The 16,203-nt window shown below is 44.7% G+C and overlaps 1 protein-coding gene across 3 annotated transcripts in view; it reads right to left on the bottom strand.

Annotated features, from left to right (window-relative positions):
• Positions 1–16,203, bottom strand: part of garem (GRB2 associated, regulator of MAPK1) — a 41,234-nt gene that overhangs the window by 9,837 nt on the left and 15,194 nt on the right. For 2 of the 3 annotated variants that reach the window (XR_013966176.1, XM_080794237.1), the window contains exons 4-9: positions 12,982–13,240; positions 12,349–12,613; positions 6,035–6,204; positions 4,735–4,973; positions 2,282–2,758; positions 805–950 (exon numbers count right to left, since the gene is read on the bottom strand). Coding sequence is in view for 2 of the 3 variants with exons in the window: in XM_080794237.1 (XP_080650363.1) it covers positions 805–950; positions 2,282–2,758; positions 4,735–4,973; positions 6,035–6,204; positions 12,349–12,613; positions 12,982–13,240 (1,556 nt within the window). In the remaining variant the exon portion in view is untranslated. The remainder of the gene's footprint in view (positions 1–804; positions 951–2,281; positions 2,759–4,734; positions 4,974–6,034; positions 6,205–12,348; positions 12,614–12,981; positions 13,241–16,203) is intronic. The other variant, XM_080794238.1, reaches the window with a different exon arrangement.

Genomic DNA, 16,203 nt, shown 5'->3' with positions numbered 1-16,203 from the left:
TCTTTACAAATTCCATTTGTACACTCTCAGAGTTACACACCCGTTTGGAACCCACTCAAGGACACTTTGAGACCCACTGGGGTAGCAGAGTGTATCCAGTGAGGAGTCGGACCCCCTCTAAAATGAGATGCGACATCTCAAGGGGCTTATCCTTTCAATAAAGGTATACAGTATACAGTGAGCCAACATGCACAATAGCAGCACCCTGCACTCCGTTTGACCAGAATGGAACAGAGGCTTCATTAGTATCATCGGCGACACCTGTGAAGGAAGTAAGGAGCAAGGGGCCCCAAGTTCTTTCCAAAAACGGTGTGTATAGAGCGTCGCAGTCCCACCCCCTACCAGGGCCCAGGAAATTATTCTCCGTTCATTTTCCTCATAGACATTTCAAAAAGTATTTATTTAAAGACGTTTACGCCGCGGACAAAGCCAACTCTTGTCGTGACAAATCATGACAACAAACACATTTTTTGGGCCGAACTAATAATTAGAAAGAAGAAAAAAATGGCAAGTTACAACACTTTTTTTGTTGTTTTTCTTCTTTGTAATTATTTGTTTGGTCCAAAATATTGTGTTTGTTGTCATGAGTTGTCACGACTCGAGTTGGCTTTGTCCGCAGCGTAACCGTCTTTAAATAAATACCTTTTGAAATGTCTATGGGGAAAATGCATTGGGAATCATTTCCTGGGCCTGGCGTCGTCATGAAAGGGGGCGGGACTGTGACGCTCTATTCCCAACTCTTTTAATGAAAAACAAAATATATATCATATTGTCTCATGCTCTTCAGTGTTCTTGTTGGCTTACATGTTGTGGAGTCCAGAGGAGTAGTAAGACAGCGTGGGACTGGGAGAGCGCGTCTCCTGTTGCCGAGCCTTGGAGATGACCGGCGCCTGTTTGGAACTCCTGGGCGGGATGGGCGGGGCGTTCAACAGGCGGCACTCTTCCCTCACCTGGTAAACAAAACATTGATTAGGTGCATTTTTAAAACCCATTTAGGCCTGACGTCGAAATTACAAAAAAAAAAAGTATTCTAAATCCTGAAAAAACTCATGTTTCTATGTCAGTGGTGCTCCAATATTTCATGTCAAGTACCCCAAACATTATAGAGTAGATCTGCTATTTTTCAATAGCTTAAAGTATAACATAATGCTTAGTTAAAACACCAAAAGGGGTTTTAAGTATTTCATGTCAAGGAGCCCCAGAATGATCAGTATTTGGCCACGGACCCCTATCTTAATATTTGTTATTCCAGGGACGCCCCGGAAGCAAAGATACGAGATAAAACGTTTGCTGTGAAAGAATATATATTGAAAGATTTGCACACATTTTCATGATTTTTCAAAAACAGAAGATCCACAGCAAGTCAGTCTGTTTGTCTGCATCGATAGATGATAATATATCCCTTGGGTAAATTCAGGTGTTATACATAGTGGTGGTTATTATTAGTATTATTATATTAGCCTAATATTGCTGTTAAATATGTATAAAACCAACACATCTCACTTGAATAATGTTGATATTAAAACCGCGTGGGAATCTACGCTGCAGCCAAACATTTGGACCAAGTGTGCTCTGTATGTATGTGTGTGCGCACGCACACACATACAGAGAGAGCGAGAGAGACGCAGAGACAAGAGAATTATTTGACCAGAATGGAACAGAGCCTTCATTAGCATCATTTACTAGTCGACTAGTAAATCCACCTTGTTGGTACTAGTTGACTAGTTAAACAGAAAAGGGATTTATTTTATTTTATTTTTGTAGGCCTCAAGATCAGGTTGATTATAGTCATAGTCACCAATGTACACAGTTTTTAAATGTACAAATATCTATTTAAAAAAAATACGTTTTTTATTTTTATTCTTTTTACATAATAGGTACTGTTTGGTAGCCATAAACGTCTAGACGTCTAATTGCCAATTAAGTACCGGATGCCACGGTACTTTTATATTCTTAAAAAATATAAAAATGTTTATTTTCATCCATATTTTGAAAATTCCTCTAATCTGGTGTACAGGTGATGACATGCACATTACATGCATAATAGAATTACAAATGATTTCTTTCTTTATAATGGGAGAATTGGCACTCAAAGCCTAAACTGGTGACCACCAGGTGGTGCTGAAAGAGTTTTAAACAACTAGTCGACTAGTCGATGAGTAAACTAGGCAACTAGTCGACCAGTAAAAAAAGGACTAAAAGTGAATGCCCTAGTAGGCGGCCCAAGTTCTTTCCAAAATGGCCATGTGTGCATAGAATAAACTATAAACTATAAACTCACAGCTTCAGACTTGGGCGGGACCGGGGGCGGAGACAGGCACATATCCACCACCGCCGGGCTGGTCACGGGAGAACCAATTAGGGAGGGGGCGGGGCACGACGTGACGGGGTAAGAAGACAGGGCGGCGCTCGTCGTCAACGCCGTGGTGTTGTTTGTCCCCGCCCCTCTTCCTCCTCCTCCTCCTCCTCCTCCTCCGCCGCTGTTGCCGACGCCGCTCCCCTCGCTCGACGACAACGACTGCTGCCTGGCGACGCCGCCGCCGGCGCGGACTCCTCGCAGGTGGTCCAGCCACAGCTCCTCGTACGGGACGGAGATGTCGGACTGCAGCGGGGCGCTGTTGTGGCCGCTGCTGTTGTCCTGGAGCTCGGGGAAGAAGTGGTCCGACAGCTCGCCACCGCCAACGGAGGACGAGGAGTCGGCGGGCAGCACGCAGTCCGACGGCAGCAGGGCCCAGTCGCCGCACAGCGTCATGCATCCCTGCGCGGAGCAGAGACACGTTGTTATCGAGGGCTAGCGCCACCATCCTATACACAGCTATAGACAGAGAGTCTTGTCTTGACCCATTTAGACCCGAGGACGATTCTACAAAATTCACGATTTTTCAATTATAGCAGAACTACAAGCTCGTAGTGCGGCACTCGGTGCCGCGCCATGAGCTTGTAGATCTGCTATTTTTCAATAGCTAAAGCATAACATAATGGGTTAACACAAACGCTAAATGACATTGACAATGAATGGAGAAGTTACGTCATATGTGTCTGAGCATACCTTGTCAGTATGTGTCGGTGGAAACCCTTAGGGTCGGTATAAAAAGGTCAATAATGGGTCTAAAGGATTTATGTGTTATTTTTATTGAATGTACGATGAATAGTGCGCCCCGTCACTTCACACTATTAATATTATTAAACAGCACAGGGCACAGTCCCCGCACAGCGTCATGCATCCCTGCAGACAAGTAGAGACACATTATTATTAACCCCATTTAGGACTGTGGCCGATTCAAAAAAAAAAATCAAAATGTCTTCTAAATCCTAAAAGTTTTTCAGAAAAAAACCTATGTTTCTACGTCAGTGGTGCTCAACGTTTTCATGTCAAGGACCCCCAGAATTATCTGTATTTGGCCGCCGACCCACCCCCCCCACATCTGAAAATATGTTGTTCCAGGGACCTATCACGGAAAGCAACGATTTGAGTTAAAAACGTTCGCTCTGAAAGAATAATATGTAAGGGATAATATCTGGCTAGGTGGTCATTGTCTGGAGATAATTCACCGACAGGGAGTTTTATATCCCGACAATGACCACCTAGCAAGATATTATCCCACTTATTACATGGCTAAACCTAATACATTGGCCCAAAACGCAACAAAAAAAAGTATTCCATAAGTTCGCGCTGGCTGCGTCTGGCACAGCTGCAGGGGTGGAGCACTGTCGGAAAAAAACAAGGAAGTGAGTTGATCAAATAGAATCCATTTTCCGGGGTCCTGCTTCGTCTATTTCTCGCTCAAATGTTGTCTAAAACATTGTTGAGAGCAATGTTTAGCTGTAAATGGCATTGTGTGTCACTAGTGTGTGTGTGTGTGTGTGTGTGTGTGCGTGTTTACACGGCTGTCATGTTGGAAACAGCAGTAAATCAAGCGGGGCGCAGCTGGTGCTCAGCGGGTTTGATTAGGCAGCGGTCTGTTATACAGCGGAGCGGCCGTTATGATGAGATAACTCACCGCTGAATTAAGCAAATTGACCAATCAGAATCAAGCATTCAAACCAAAGCCATGTAATAAAAGTATAACACAATGCTTATAAAAACACAAAAAGGGGGTTTCCCAGTCCTGAATGGGTTAATCAGCACAGGGCCCCCAGTCCCCGCACAGCGGCCATGCATCCCTGCAGAGAGAGATTACAATTTAGGCATTTAAGCAGACGCTCTTAATCCAGAGCCAATTCACAGTAAGCAAAGAACAACACCTGGTGGTAATACACCAAATACATAGAAAACATATAGTCATCAAGGACCATACGTACACGCTAAGAACCTAGCAGTGCAATAATATATATAATGAAACTATGCATATACACTATAGTGCTATGAATACATAAAATGCTACCTACATTAGATTATAATTAACCCATTTAGAGATCAAAACGGCAGTGTTCTCCGTCTTAACCTAGCATCCTCGTTTGGCATATAAACGCTATAGAGAGCGTTTAGATGTGACAGTGTGACGTAATAATGGACAATTATGTCTCCCTGTTTTGGGGGGTATAGTGGAAGGCGTGGCTTTTCAGAGTAAAACCTGCCTCATCTGCTGGACCTTTATTCGGAATATTCCTGGGCAAAGAAAGTGTTAAGTGTGCTTCCTTACGGACGGACGGACGTACAGACAGACAGACAGAAATGCTCCCAAGAAGACGTAAAAAAACCATACAACCCCCCCCAGTGTTTTTCCCTCTTACCCGTACCTGCAGGTTGACCTCGCTGTTGCCGTGCAGGTTGTTGCCGTACACGCACACCGACAGCCGGTGGAAGGACTGCGTCAGCTCGTCGCGGGCGTACGTCAGCGAGCTGGGCACGTGCACGCCGCCGCCATGGGAGGAGGAGGAGCCAACCACGTGGGAGGAGGAGGAGGAGGACACGGGACAGCCGCCGTTGCTGCTGCCGCCGCAGATGCCGTTGAGGCCGACGCCACCCAGGCCTGTTGTCACGATTATTACACACGTTTAAAACCCATTTTGACCTGAGATCAGATTCTAAAAAATGTCTTCTGAATCCTGACAGTTTTCTAGGTCAGTCTTTGATTGATTGATTGAAAAATGTATTAACAGTTTGCAGAATTTCAGTACATTTTAAGCACAAACTCAATACAAAGACTCTTAACTGTGAGTGGACGACCCAATTAAGCATTATACACTTGTTTACAACAGGGTCCACCATGTTCAATTCATCAAAACATTTAGAGACGTACAAATAGACACTTCTATATAGTTAAAGCACAGAACAGGAATTCATCATAAAGGAAGCAAAAAGGGAAAAGATACATATACAGTGAGGGGAAAAGGGGTGGGGGGGATTCAGATTTTACAGGGGCCAGTTTCGTTCTTTGATTTTTCAAAAATAGCAGACCTGCAAGTTCACACACCAAAAGGGGTTCCCACCCAAAATGGGTTTAAGTTGATGATTTAATTGTGTTTTTTGGCATTGGAACATTTTGAGATTGCCTTTTATTTCAGGCTTCGTAATCAAAGATTGCACGGGGACAGAAATGACTGACATATTTAGTAATTTTATACTTAAATAAATAAATAAATAGCTGATCTACAGCCTAAGATCTGCTATTTCTTTTTTCTTCTTTTTTTTTTTTTTTTTACCCATTTAGGACTAATTCTAAAAACACCTTCTAAATACTGACCTACTGTAAGTTTTCTGAAATAAAGTCCAGCAGATGGGGGTAAAACACCAAAAGGGGTTTTTCCCCTGTAGTCCCCGATGGGTTAATTTGGGACCATCATGCAAAAAATAATCCTCGATCATCTCAAATAATAAATGCAAACTTTAATCCATTTTGGGCCGGGAACCCCTTTTGGTGTTAGCATTATGCTATGCTTTAGCTATTGAAAATAGCAGATCTACAAGCTCATAGTGCGCCACCGAGTGGCGCGCTACGAGCTTGTAGGTCTGCTATTTTTGAAAAATCGAAGACATTTTAAGAATCTGATCTCAGGTCAAAATGGGTTAAATAAATGCAAATTAACTCACCGCCGCTCTTCTTGGGGCTCTTGCCGTCGTCGGGCCAGTCGACGCGCACGTCGCGCACGGCCCGCGAGTAGTCGTCGATGTCGAACTGCTCCTGGCAGAAGGTGAACCAGCGATGCACCATGGTGTCCAGCCACAGCTCCCCCTGGAGGAGACCTGAGGGAATGATGAACCTGAGAGGGGAGGGGGGTTTGGGTTTTAGTTCTAGCAGCACAAGGCAGTGTGCTGCTATTATTATTATTACAGTATTAGTTTTTTTCTTATGAAAGCAGAGTCTCTCTGAAACAGTCCATACGGTACATAGTATGTACATGTCGCTATATAGGCCTTATTTTGTGAATATTTAGTTGTTCAGGTCCATGCCTTCTCTAAAGTTCTCTCTGGTGGACGCAAGCTGCATTCAATAACCAATTACTGACAAACTGGGGGGGGAATAAAAAGTACTCAAATGGGGGTACATACTTTGTTTAGACTAGTCATTGGTTAGACATAGGTGGTAGGTTAGGTTTAGGGTGAGGGGTTGAGATAGGTTGTAGTTGTATAGGACTAATGACTGGTCTAACCAATGACTAGTCTAAACCAAAACCTGTCTAAACTAAGTACTGCATCCCTCAAATGTTTTTACTAAACCCATTCTGGGGCATGGGAACCCCTTTTGGTGTTTTAAGGCATTTAGGCCTGACATAAAAAATAAATAAATAAATAAAACGCTCTGAAAGAATTTATATTCGAAGATTTGTGCCGCATTTTGACGATATTTTAAAAATAGCAGACCTACAAGCTCGTAAGCGCGCCACTCGATGGCGCTCTTATGAGCTTGTAGATCTGCTATTTTTCAATGGCTAAAGTATAACATAATACTGAGTTAAAATGCCAAAAGGGGTTCCCACCCAAAATGGGTTAAGCATTATGTTATATTTTAGCCATTGAAAAAAAAACAGATCTACAAGCTCGTAGCGTGGCACAGAGTACCGCGCTACGAGCTTGTAGATCTGGCTATTTTTGAAAAATCGTGAAAATGTGGCGCAAACCTTTAAATTTAAAATCTTTGCTTCCCTGGAACAACATATTTTGAGATGGGGGTCCGATACAGATAATTCTGGGGGTCCTTGACATGAAAAAGGTTGAGCACCACTGACATACATAGGTTTTTCAGAAAACCCGCCTCAGTCCAAAATGGGTTAAGCAAAAGGTACAAATACTATAATGTAGATGCACTCCGTTACAAGTATTCAAAATGTACTCAATTAAAAGTACAAAGTAGCGGCGTTGTCACGGAAACAGCGTGACATTAGGCCATGGCGTCACATCGATATATAAAGTATGGCACGTGGAAGCATTCAGCAATAATACCACAAGTACATTATCTAATGCTATAGGTATCTCACTGTATGTAAGTATTTGGAATTACATAAGGAGGTACCTAGCGAATACCGGGCTCCGGCTCACTGACAACTAGTTCACACAGCTCCCCTAGCGCCTAAGGAAAGATACAGGTCCTTATATAGACTTCACTGCAAACACAGGAAATCTCGGTTACATCTTGGACAAACTCGGTGCCGGCCCCAACTATAGCCAGTAAAAACATGTCTGCAAACACAGACTCAAAGACGAACAACCCCAACGACAGAGTCCTCGAGTACGTTGAGGCCCTCCTCCTCGAGAACGAAACGCTGAGAGGAGAAAACAGACAGCTCAAAACGGAGAGCGAACAACAGCTCCTCCTCCCCCGAGCGGACGCCGCGGCGTCCTCCAATTTGTACGCCGAGGAGGACGGAGACGAGGGATTCGGACCTCCGCCGCGAACGAGCACTCCTCCTCCTCCTCCTCGGCCGACCAACCACAGCTCCACCAACAACAACAACAACCGCCAGCGAGAACAACCCATGGACCAGTCGACCCCCCTGGACTGCTTCAACAACAACGGCCCGGCCGAACTGGCCCGCTCCAGCAACAACAACAGCCTGGCCGAATTAACCCGCTCCAACCGCGCCGTCAAAATCCAACCGTTCCACGGCGACCACCTAAAATTCCCCAAGTTCCTACGAGACTTCCAGAACCACTTTGGCGATCACCGCGGCGGCGGCGCCTCCGCGGCGACGAACGCCGCCGACCGCGTGAGCTTCCTCGAGCGGCACACCGCCGGCCCCGCCCGGAGGCTGATCGAGCGCTCCCTCTGCATCCCCGACGCGGCGGAGGCGTACGCCGCCGCCATGACGAAGCTCCGGGACCGCTACGCCGACCTCGACACCGTCGTCAGGATCCTGTACAGCCGGGCGCTCGGCTGGCCTCCTCGCGTGCAGACGACGGCCGCCGAGTGCGACCAGCTCGCCGAGTTCCTCGCCGAGAAGGTGGAGGCCATGCAGGCGACCCGCTGCGCGGACGACGTGCTCCTCGCGAAGACAGTCGTCGACGAACCGCCGCAGCAGTTATTACGGGACCACAAAGCAGAAGAAAACAAGCAAACGCTCACTTTCAAAGATCTAGCGGGGTTCGCGGATGACGGCGAAGCCAAACGATGGAAACACCGCAACAACAAGCAGGACTCGTCGTGGGAACAACCCCCACCACGTCCGAGCGACGACCACTCCCCCAAACGAGGAGGGCGCTGCTACCCCCCCAATGACCCCAAACCGTCCTCCTCCTACCGCCAGGACCGCCCGTCCTCCTACCGCCAAGACCGTTCGTCCCCGGAACGAAGCTATCGCCCGTCGTCGTCGGACAACAACAACAGAAGAGGACCTCAGAACCGTCACAACAACCTCTCGAACGGCTACCACGACGACAGGAGCACGCGACGACTGTACGACAACAGGGGAGATCAGAACTGGAGACAGAACCCCGTTTACAACAACAACAACAACCGCAGTGGACAAAACGGCCCAGTGGCCATAACGATCGATAACTTCGTTCAGGCTCAGGACGAGAACCCGCCCGGCTACGCCGCGGGCGATACAGACGGCGGACGGGCGCCCGTCAAACGGGAACACAAACACTGTCCGTTCTGCGACTCCCGGAGCCACTACACGAACAAATGCCCGGTCCTCCAGAAGACGCCCCGGGACCAAAAGGTGAGGTGGATAGAGGGAGGCGGCAGGTGCCGCAGGTGCGGCCGGAGTCACTCCCCGGACGCCTGCAACCTGGTCTCCTCCGACCTCCCCGATTCGGCGCGCTGTCTCTGCTGCGGCGGAGACCATCTCACGATCTTCCACGAGATTAACCCGGACGCTCGCTACCAACAGAGGAAACAATAACGATTAACCCGGACGCTCGCTACCAACAGAGGAAACAATAACGGGGAGCTGCCGTGAACACGTATCGCAACTTTCCCCCATCACATCGACGCTGGGTCGGAGATGTGACGGCACACCTACAACTTGAGATAAGCTCAAATATTCTACTAGTTCTAGTTCTACTATTCTATAAGGTCTAGGCAGCCATTTTTGGACTATTTTAAACAAAAAATCCCCGGCTGAGGATGTTCAGGTGTAGGACAGCTGTCTAATAGTTTAATTATTCTTGTATGGCAAGTGACGATCCGTTTGAGAACATTGTAATGTATTTCAGTCTTTTTTTTATATTTACTTATTTTTATTATAATGTATTGTATGCTTATGTGTAGTCTAGTGGTGTATGTATGTTGGTATGTCTTGTTGTGTGTAGTGGATGCAGTGTACGACATGGATTTCTTTCTTAACCAATTCTGGGCGGGAACCCCTTTTGGTGTTTTAAACTAAGCATTATGTTATACTTCAGCTATTGAAATATAGCAGATCTACAAGCTCATACGAGCTTGTACTGTAGGTCTGCTATTTTTGAAGAATCGTGAAAATGCGGCACAAATCTTTGAATGTATATTCTTTCAGAATACTTTTTTTTAATTTTATTTCGACGTCAGGCCTAAATGGGTTCCCATTTTGGGCATGTTGTAATTTAGCTATTGAAAAATAGCAGATCTACAAGCTCATAGCGCGGCACTCGCGAGCTTGTAGGTCTGCTATATTTGAAAGATCGCGAACAACTGACATAGAAACATGGGTTTTTCAGAAAACTGCCAGGATTTAAAGGAGTGGCATTTGCATTTGACCGTAGTAAATGCTGCATTCGCGGGCTGGAGAGGGCAGTTGTTTTATAGACGGGTAAAAGGGCAGTTGTTTTATAGACGGGTAAAAGGGCAGTTGTTTTATAGACGGGTAAAAGGACAGTTGTTTTATAGACGGGTAAAGGGGCAGTTGTTTTATAGACGGGTAAAGGGGCAGTTGTTTTATAGACGGGTAAAAGGGCAGTTGTTTTATAGACGGGTAAAGGGGCAGTTGTTTTATAGACGGGTGAAGGGGCAAAAGACCCCTTAGATGTCTATGTACGTCCCCGTTGCAGAATGTTACCCGTATTGCAAAAATGTCTCATTTCACAAGTTCAAAATGTGTACAAATCCTTTGAAAATAGCCCGATCTACAAGCTCACACTGCGTCGCATGGCCGAAATGTATAGCGTTGAAGTGGTTAATGTATGTTTTCTAATCAAGATTTTTATAGAATTTTTATAGAAAAAAAAAAGGCCGATGCACACCTCAAAAGGCTGGTGACGGGTATATTAACCCATTTTAGGCGGGAACCCCTTTTGGTGTTTTAAACATTATGTTATAATTTAGCTATTGAAAAAATAGCAGATCTACAAGCTCATAGCGCGCCACTCGAGCTTGTAGGTCTGCTATTTTTGAAAAGTCGTGAAAATGTGGCACAAATCTTTGAACATATATTTCAGAGCAAACATTTTTTACTGCAAACAGCAAACAGCAAAAGACAATCTCACAAGTGAAAAATGTCGCTATACAGGCCAAGTCCTAAAATGTAATTTGTGAAACAGCGTGAAAGGAGTCACCCACACATTTAACACACTAATGTAAAAATGACGATGTTTTGGTAGCCATACAAGCTAACCAATTCGAAGACATTGCAGATTGAGGCGTTGACGATTGCGGTTATGAAGTATCTTGAGATCATTAGGGATTTCTGGATGGAAGACTGAAATGACTAATAACCGAAAAACAGTCTATCTACAAGCTTACAAACAACACGTCCGCTTGTAGATACTAGATGCCCTTTTTTTGGTGCAGGACAACAATTCTATAGAAGTCACGCTGACTTCTATATGGAATTCAAATGACTGAAATCGGTCGTGGGCGACTGAGAACTTTAACCCATTTTGGTGTTTAACCCATTCTGAACGGGAACCCATTTTGGTGCCAGCATCATGTTATGCTTTAGCTATTGAAAAAATAGCAGATCTACAAGCTCATAGCGCGCCACCGAGTGGCGCGCTACGAGCTTGTAGGTCTGCTATTTTTTGAAAAATCGAAGAACGACTGACATTTTTTTAAATCTGATCTCAGGTCAGAAATGGGTTAATCAGACCAGTGTGTGTCCAGTGGAAACCTCGTATGAATCTGATCTCAGGTCAGAATGGGTTAAGCATTATGTTATACTTTAGCTATTTTTGAAAACAATCGTGAAAATGCGGCACAAATCTTTGAATATATATTCTTTAATTTTCAACTGAAATCTTTGCTTCTGAGGGGTTCCTGCAGGAATAATTACATATCATTTTCGGCGTCACGTGACATGAAATATTGAGCATCACCGATACAGAAACATGAGGTATTTCAGAAAACTATCAGAATTCAGAAGACATTTCTTTGAATTTCAACGTCAGGCCTAAATGGGTTAATCCACGTATAGTTGAACTGTGGAATGCTCTCCCCTCACACTTGAGAGCGCCACAGTCAATCGACCGCTTCAAGAGAAGCCTTAATAAGGCCTTCCCCCAAACCCACTGATTTTATTCCCTGACCAATAACAGTTGTTTTTCTTATGTTTCTTGATGCTAAACTGTCAGAATCAGAATATCTTTATTGTCATTGTACGAGACAACGAAATTGATTTGCAAACCAGCTCAGTGCATTTAAAACAAAAGACATAATACTCTATATAAAACACAAAATACAAACATTTAACGCATATTGCACAGTAAGTCCTTTTAGTTCATAAAGTGTCGAGTGTCAAGAGTTCAAGTGTCAGTGTTTAGAGCTATGACTGCTCTGGGGTAGAAACTGTCCTTAAGTCTGTTAGTCCCTGTGTGCTTTTAATCGCGTAATGTTCTTTTTTTTTTGCTTTTACCTATCGTTTCATATTTTTGCCTAATGCCTACTGTAGCACTGCATGTAAAGTGCATTATAAATAAAATAAAAAATAATTATTATTATTATAGTTACTGACTGTACACCCACTGCATTGAACAACAAGTCTCCGCTCACTCACCGGGGCATGGCAGCGTGGAAGGGGAAGTGCACGGGGACGATCTTGTTGGAGCGCAGCACGCAGCACACCACCACCGTCTTGGTGCCCACGTTCACCAGCTTGTAGCGGTGGCCCTCGCGGATCAGGTGCAGGTCGTGCTGGTTGCGCGGCGGCGCGCCCGGCACCGTCACGTTGACCGGCAGCCGCGTCTTCTCCACGATGTCGCGGATGGTGTGCTCGCCCTCCTGCATCTGCAGCTCCAGGGGGCTGCAGGTGCTGAAGCGGCCTGGAGGGACGGACGGGGTTAAAAAAAATACGTCAAAGTTCACACTCATTGCTAAATGAAATGACTAGTATACGCTTCATCTTGAGTGTGAAAAAGGCCAGCTCAAATATACTCGAGTACTGAGCCGAGGTCATGCCTAGCGAGCCACCGAGTGGTGCGCTACGAGCTTGTAGGTCTGCTATTTTTGAAAAATCGAAGAACGACTGACACAGAAACATGGCTTTTTCAGAAAACTGTCAGGATGTAGAAGACATTTTTTAGAATCTGATCTCAGGTCAGAATAGGTTAACCTCTTTTCTCCACCATATCGCCCACCCCTACTAAGGACGACGTTAGTACAGCAGGTGCGAGAACAGCGTATATAATACCTTTGCACTGGAAGGGCAGGCTGACGCTCTCGTTGGTGCGGTGGTTCATGCAGATCAGACAGGGCATCTTGCCGCGGCCCAGCTGCTTGCTGATGGAGTTGAGCTTGCCGATCTTCTTGAAGATGGTGTTGAAGCGCGACTTCTCCCGGGAGGTCTTGGCGTAGAGGATCTCCGCCTGGCCCATGAGCGTCAGCTCGTCGCCCGTGCTCAGCGTGATGTTGTAGACCTCCGTGTCCTCGTTGCACTCCCCCGACGCCATCTGGTGTAAGAAACGAGGGGAGCTCGTTAGTAACTAATTGAACCCACCATAGTTTCTCAATGAGGTTATATATCTTCCCTTCTTTGGAGTCCTGCCTCAAAGCAGTGTTGTTTTCCTCGACTAAAACCAAGACGAAAAATGATCGTCGACTACCTTTTTTCCACTGAAGAAAACTAAATGAAAACTAAGCTATGACGACTAAAACTAAGACTAAATATACTGACAATTTTGTCGACGAATAAATAACTAGACTAAAATGTTAGGAAGGGACTATAGTGGACAAGAGATCCAGTATAAGTCATGTTACACTTGGTTGCTTGCTGAAAATAGCAGATCTACAAGGAAGAGAGATCTACAAGCAAGATCTCACAATGAGAGCTTGTAGATCGGCTATTTTCAGCAAGTGTAAAATCAGTCATTACGACGGCATCTGTAGATTTAGTCGACTAAAACTAGACTAAACACCAATACATTCCAGGTGACTAAAATGTGACTAAAACTAAATGAAAACGTTTCAAGAGACTACGAGACTAAGACTAAAATAGAAATGTGCTGCCAAAAACAACACTGTTTCTCAATGAGGTTATATCTTCCCTTCTTTGGAGTCCTGCCTCAAAGCAGACCAAGAGGTAGAAAACTGTTGTTCCCTGATGTTATCACTATAATAATAATAATAATAATAATAATAAAACTTTATTTGTATAGCACCTTTCATGACATGAAATGCAGCTCAAAGTGCTTTACAGAGCAATGGAGAAAAAACCTGACGACCTTAGGGGGCGGTTTGGGACATATTTAGACAGGCAGTCATGTAGGTAGGAAGGTGCGAGACCATTTAGAGCTTTATAAACAAGTAAAATCATTTTAAAATCAAATCCTAAAAACAACCGGAAGCCAGTGCAGTGAAGCCAGAACACATGCAACAGTGAGCAGTAACTGGTGGATGGCCACGAAGCACATTGTGATGGGATGGCATTCTGAAAGCCATGATCTCGAGTTCTCGACCGCGGTCGAATAAATGATGACGGTGAGCTTCTCAAACATGGTAACCAAATTAACGGGGGTTATTTCACGTAAATCAACACATGTAGTCAGGGGCGGCCTTAGGAATCTGGAGGCCCGTTTCAAGACCAAATATGAGGCCCCCATATACCTATGACATCATTATTTTGTTGATACAGCCGTATATTGATACGAATAGTTTGACTGTTCAATATCACACGCAGCCATTATTCTCGACAATTAGCAACAACACCTTTCCTCATCCTGTCGTCCCTTCACAATGAAAGTGTCTCCCCTTTACCTCCCAATGCTGCACATTTTACCATGTTATTTACATAAAATAGGTGTAACTTTACTAACTTAACATTAACATTGTGGGAGAGAGCAAGGCAGTGAGCGAGAGAGAGGGCCAAGATTGGCGTGGTTGACTGAGGGGACTTCAGTGCACTGTATACTCTTGCTTCGTGTCCAGGTTGGCTTGGTGTGGAATGTGCTAATTTGTCCCCTATATTCAAAGTCAGATTTCCATTGATTGTTGGGTGTGTTTAGCATGTATATGGCTGTGGAGTTGTGGTACAAAATCAAAACAACTTGTCTAATATTTTGGCATGTTTAAGCCTCCAGGAAAATCCGTGTTGAGGTTCTTAATCCACTATTTTCCATTAAAACGTCTTTGTCCTACTGTCCAGTTGGGATTGTGTTGAAGTCCAGGTATACTTTTAGAGCTTCAATGCCATGTGCCATGTAATGTTGAACAATCCTTTTAGTTGTCTTTTTTGCATTGTTAATATTGTATTTGTGTTGCCTCAGCCTTGTATCTATTGTTTTACTCGTTTCTCCAACATATTGTAAGCCACATTTTTCACATGTGATTAAATAAACACAGTTGCTGGTGCTGGCTGTTATCTGTTGTTTAATCTCCAACATGCGTTTTGTAGTTCTATTTTTAACTATTTGTTTGGGTTTGAAGTATTCTGGTCTCTGGTGTGCTGGTGTGTTGATTCCTTTTAGCTTGCCGTGTACCAGATAAAATGGTAAATGGTGCATTTATATAGCGCCTTTATCCAAAGCGCTTTACATAGATTGTGCATTACATTCACCCATTCACACACACATTCATACACCGATTGCGGTGGAAGCCATGCAAGGTACAAACCAGCACATCGGGAGCAATTTGGGATCAGTGTCTTGCCCAAGGACACTTCGACATGTAGACAGGAGGAGCCGGGATTCGAACCGCCGACCCATGGATCATTGGACGACCTGCTCTACCTCTTGAGCCACAGTCGCCCTTAAGATTTTTGTTTTTTTCTGTAGGCCGAATTTCGCGATTATAATTTTTTTGGCAGAAGGAGAAGGAAAAAAAAACTAACAATACCAATAAAGGACCAAGTCCTTTCAGGACTCCTTGGTCCTTTAAATAAAAAAATATCATAGAAATAAATATACAATAAAGAGAGTTCCACCGTGTTCAGTTTGGAACATGCAGACACAGGTTTGTGTTTCCACCGCATTGTGTTGGACGGAACAATTGTCATTGTTTGATGCCTAGCTGAATGGTTAGAGAGCCTGCCTGGAGAGAAGGAGTCTCCTGAGGTTTGAATCTCAGTAAGAGATGCTGAGAGGTGGCTCACCATCAGGTGGGATGAGATGTTGATCCATTATTTCTTGATCTTTCTGCTGTTCCTTCGTCTGGAATGTGGTCTCGGTTGTTATTGTCGTCTGCTGTCGTTGGTTGCCATGGCTGCCAGTTCCCACCTGATGTCGTGTGGGAGTTCTGATTGGTCCAGAGCGTACTGAATAACTTCTAGCTTACATAACGTCTTAAGACTAGGACTCAAGTCTAAGATGAACAGCTCATCAGAGATAGTGTTATCTCTTTTACTTCCTCCAAAGAGGATGATACAATCTCCCACAATGCAACAGCACATACCATACATTGGACATGGTCCTTTCCCCTT

The sequence above is a fragment of the Protomyctophum bolini genome, assembly GCF_963924005.1.
Source record: "Protomyctophum bolini genome assembly, chromosome: 21".
NCBI lineage: Eukaryota > Metazoa > Chordata > Actinopteri > Myctophiformes > Myctophidae > Protomyctophum > Protomyctophum bolini.
This window is presented reverse-complemented; position numbering and strand designations above follow the sequence as displayed.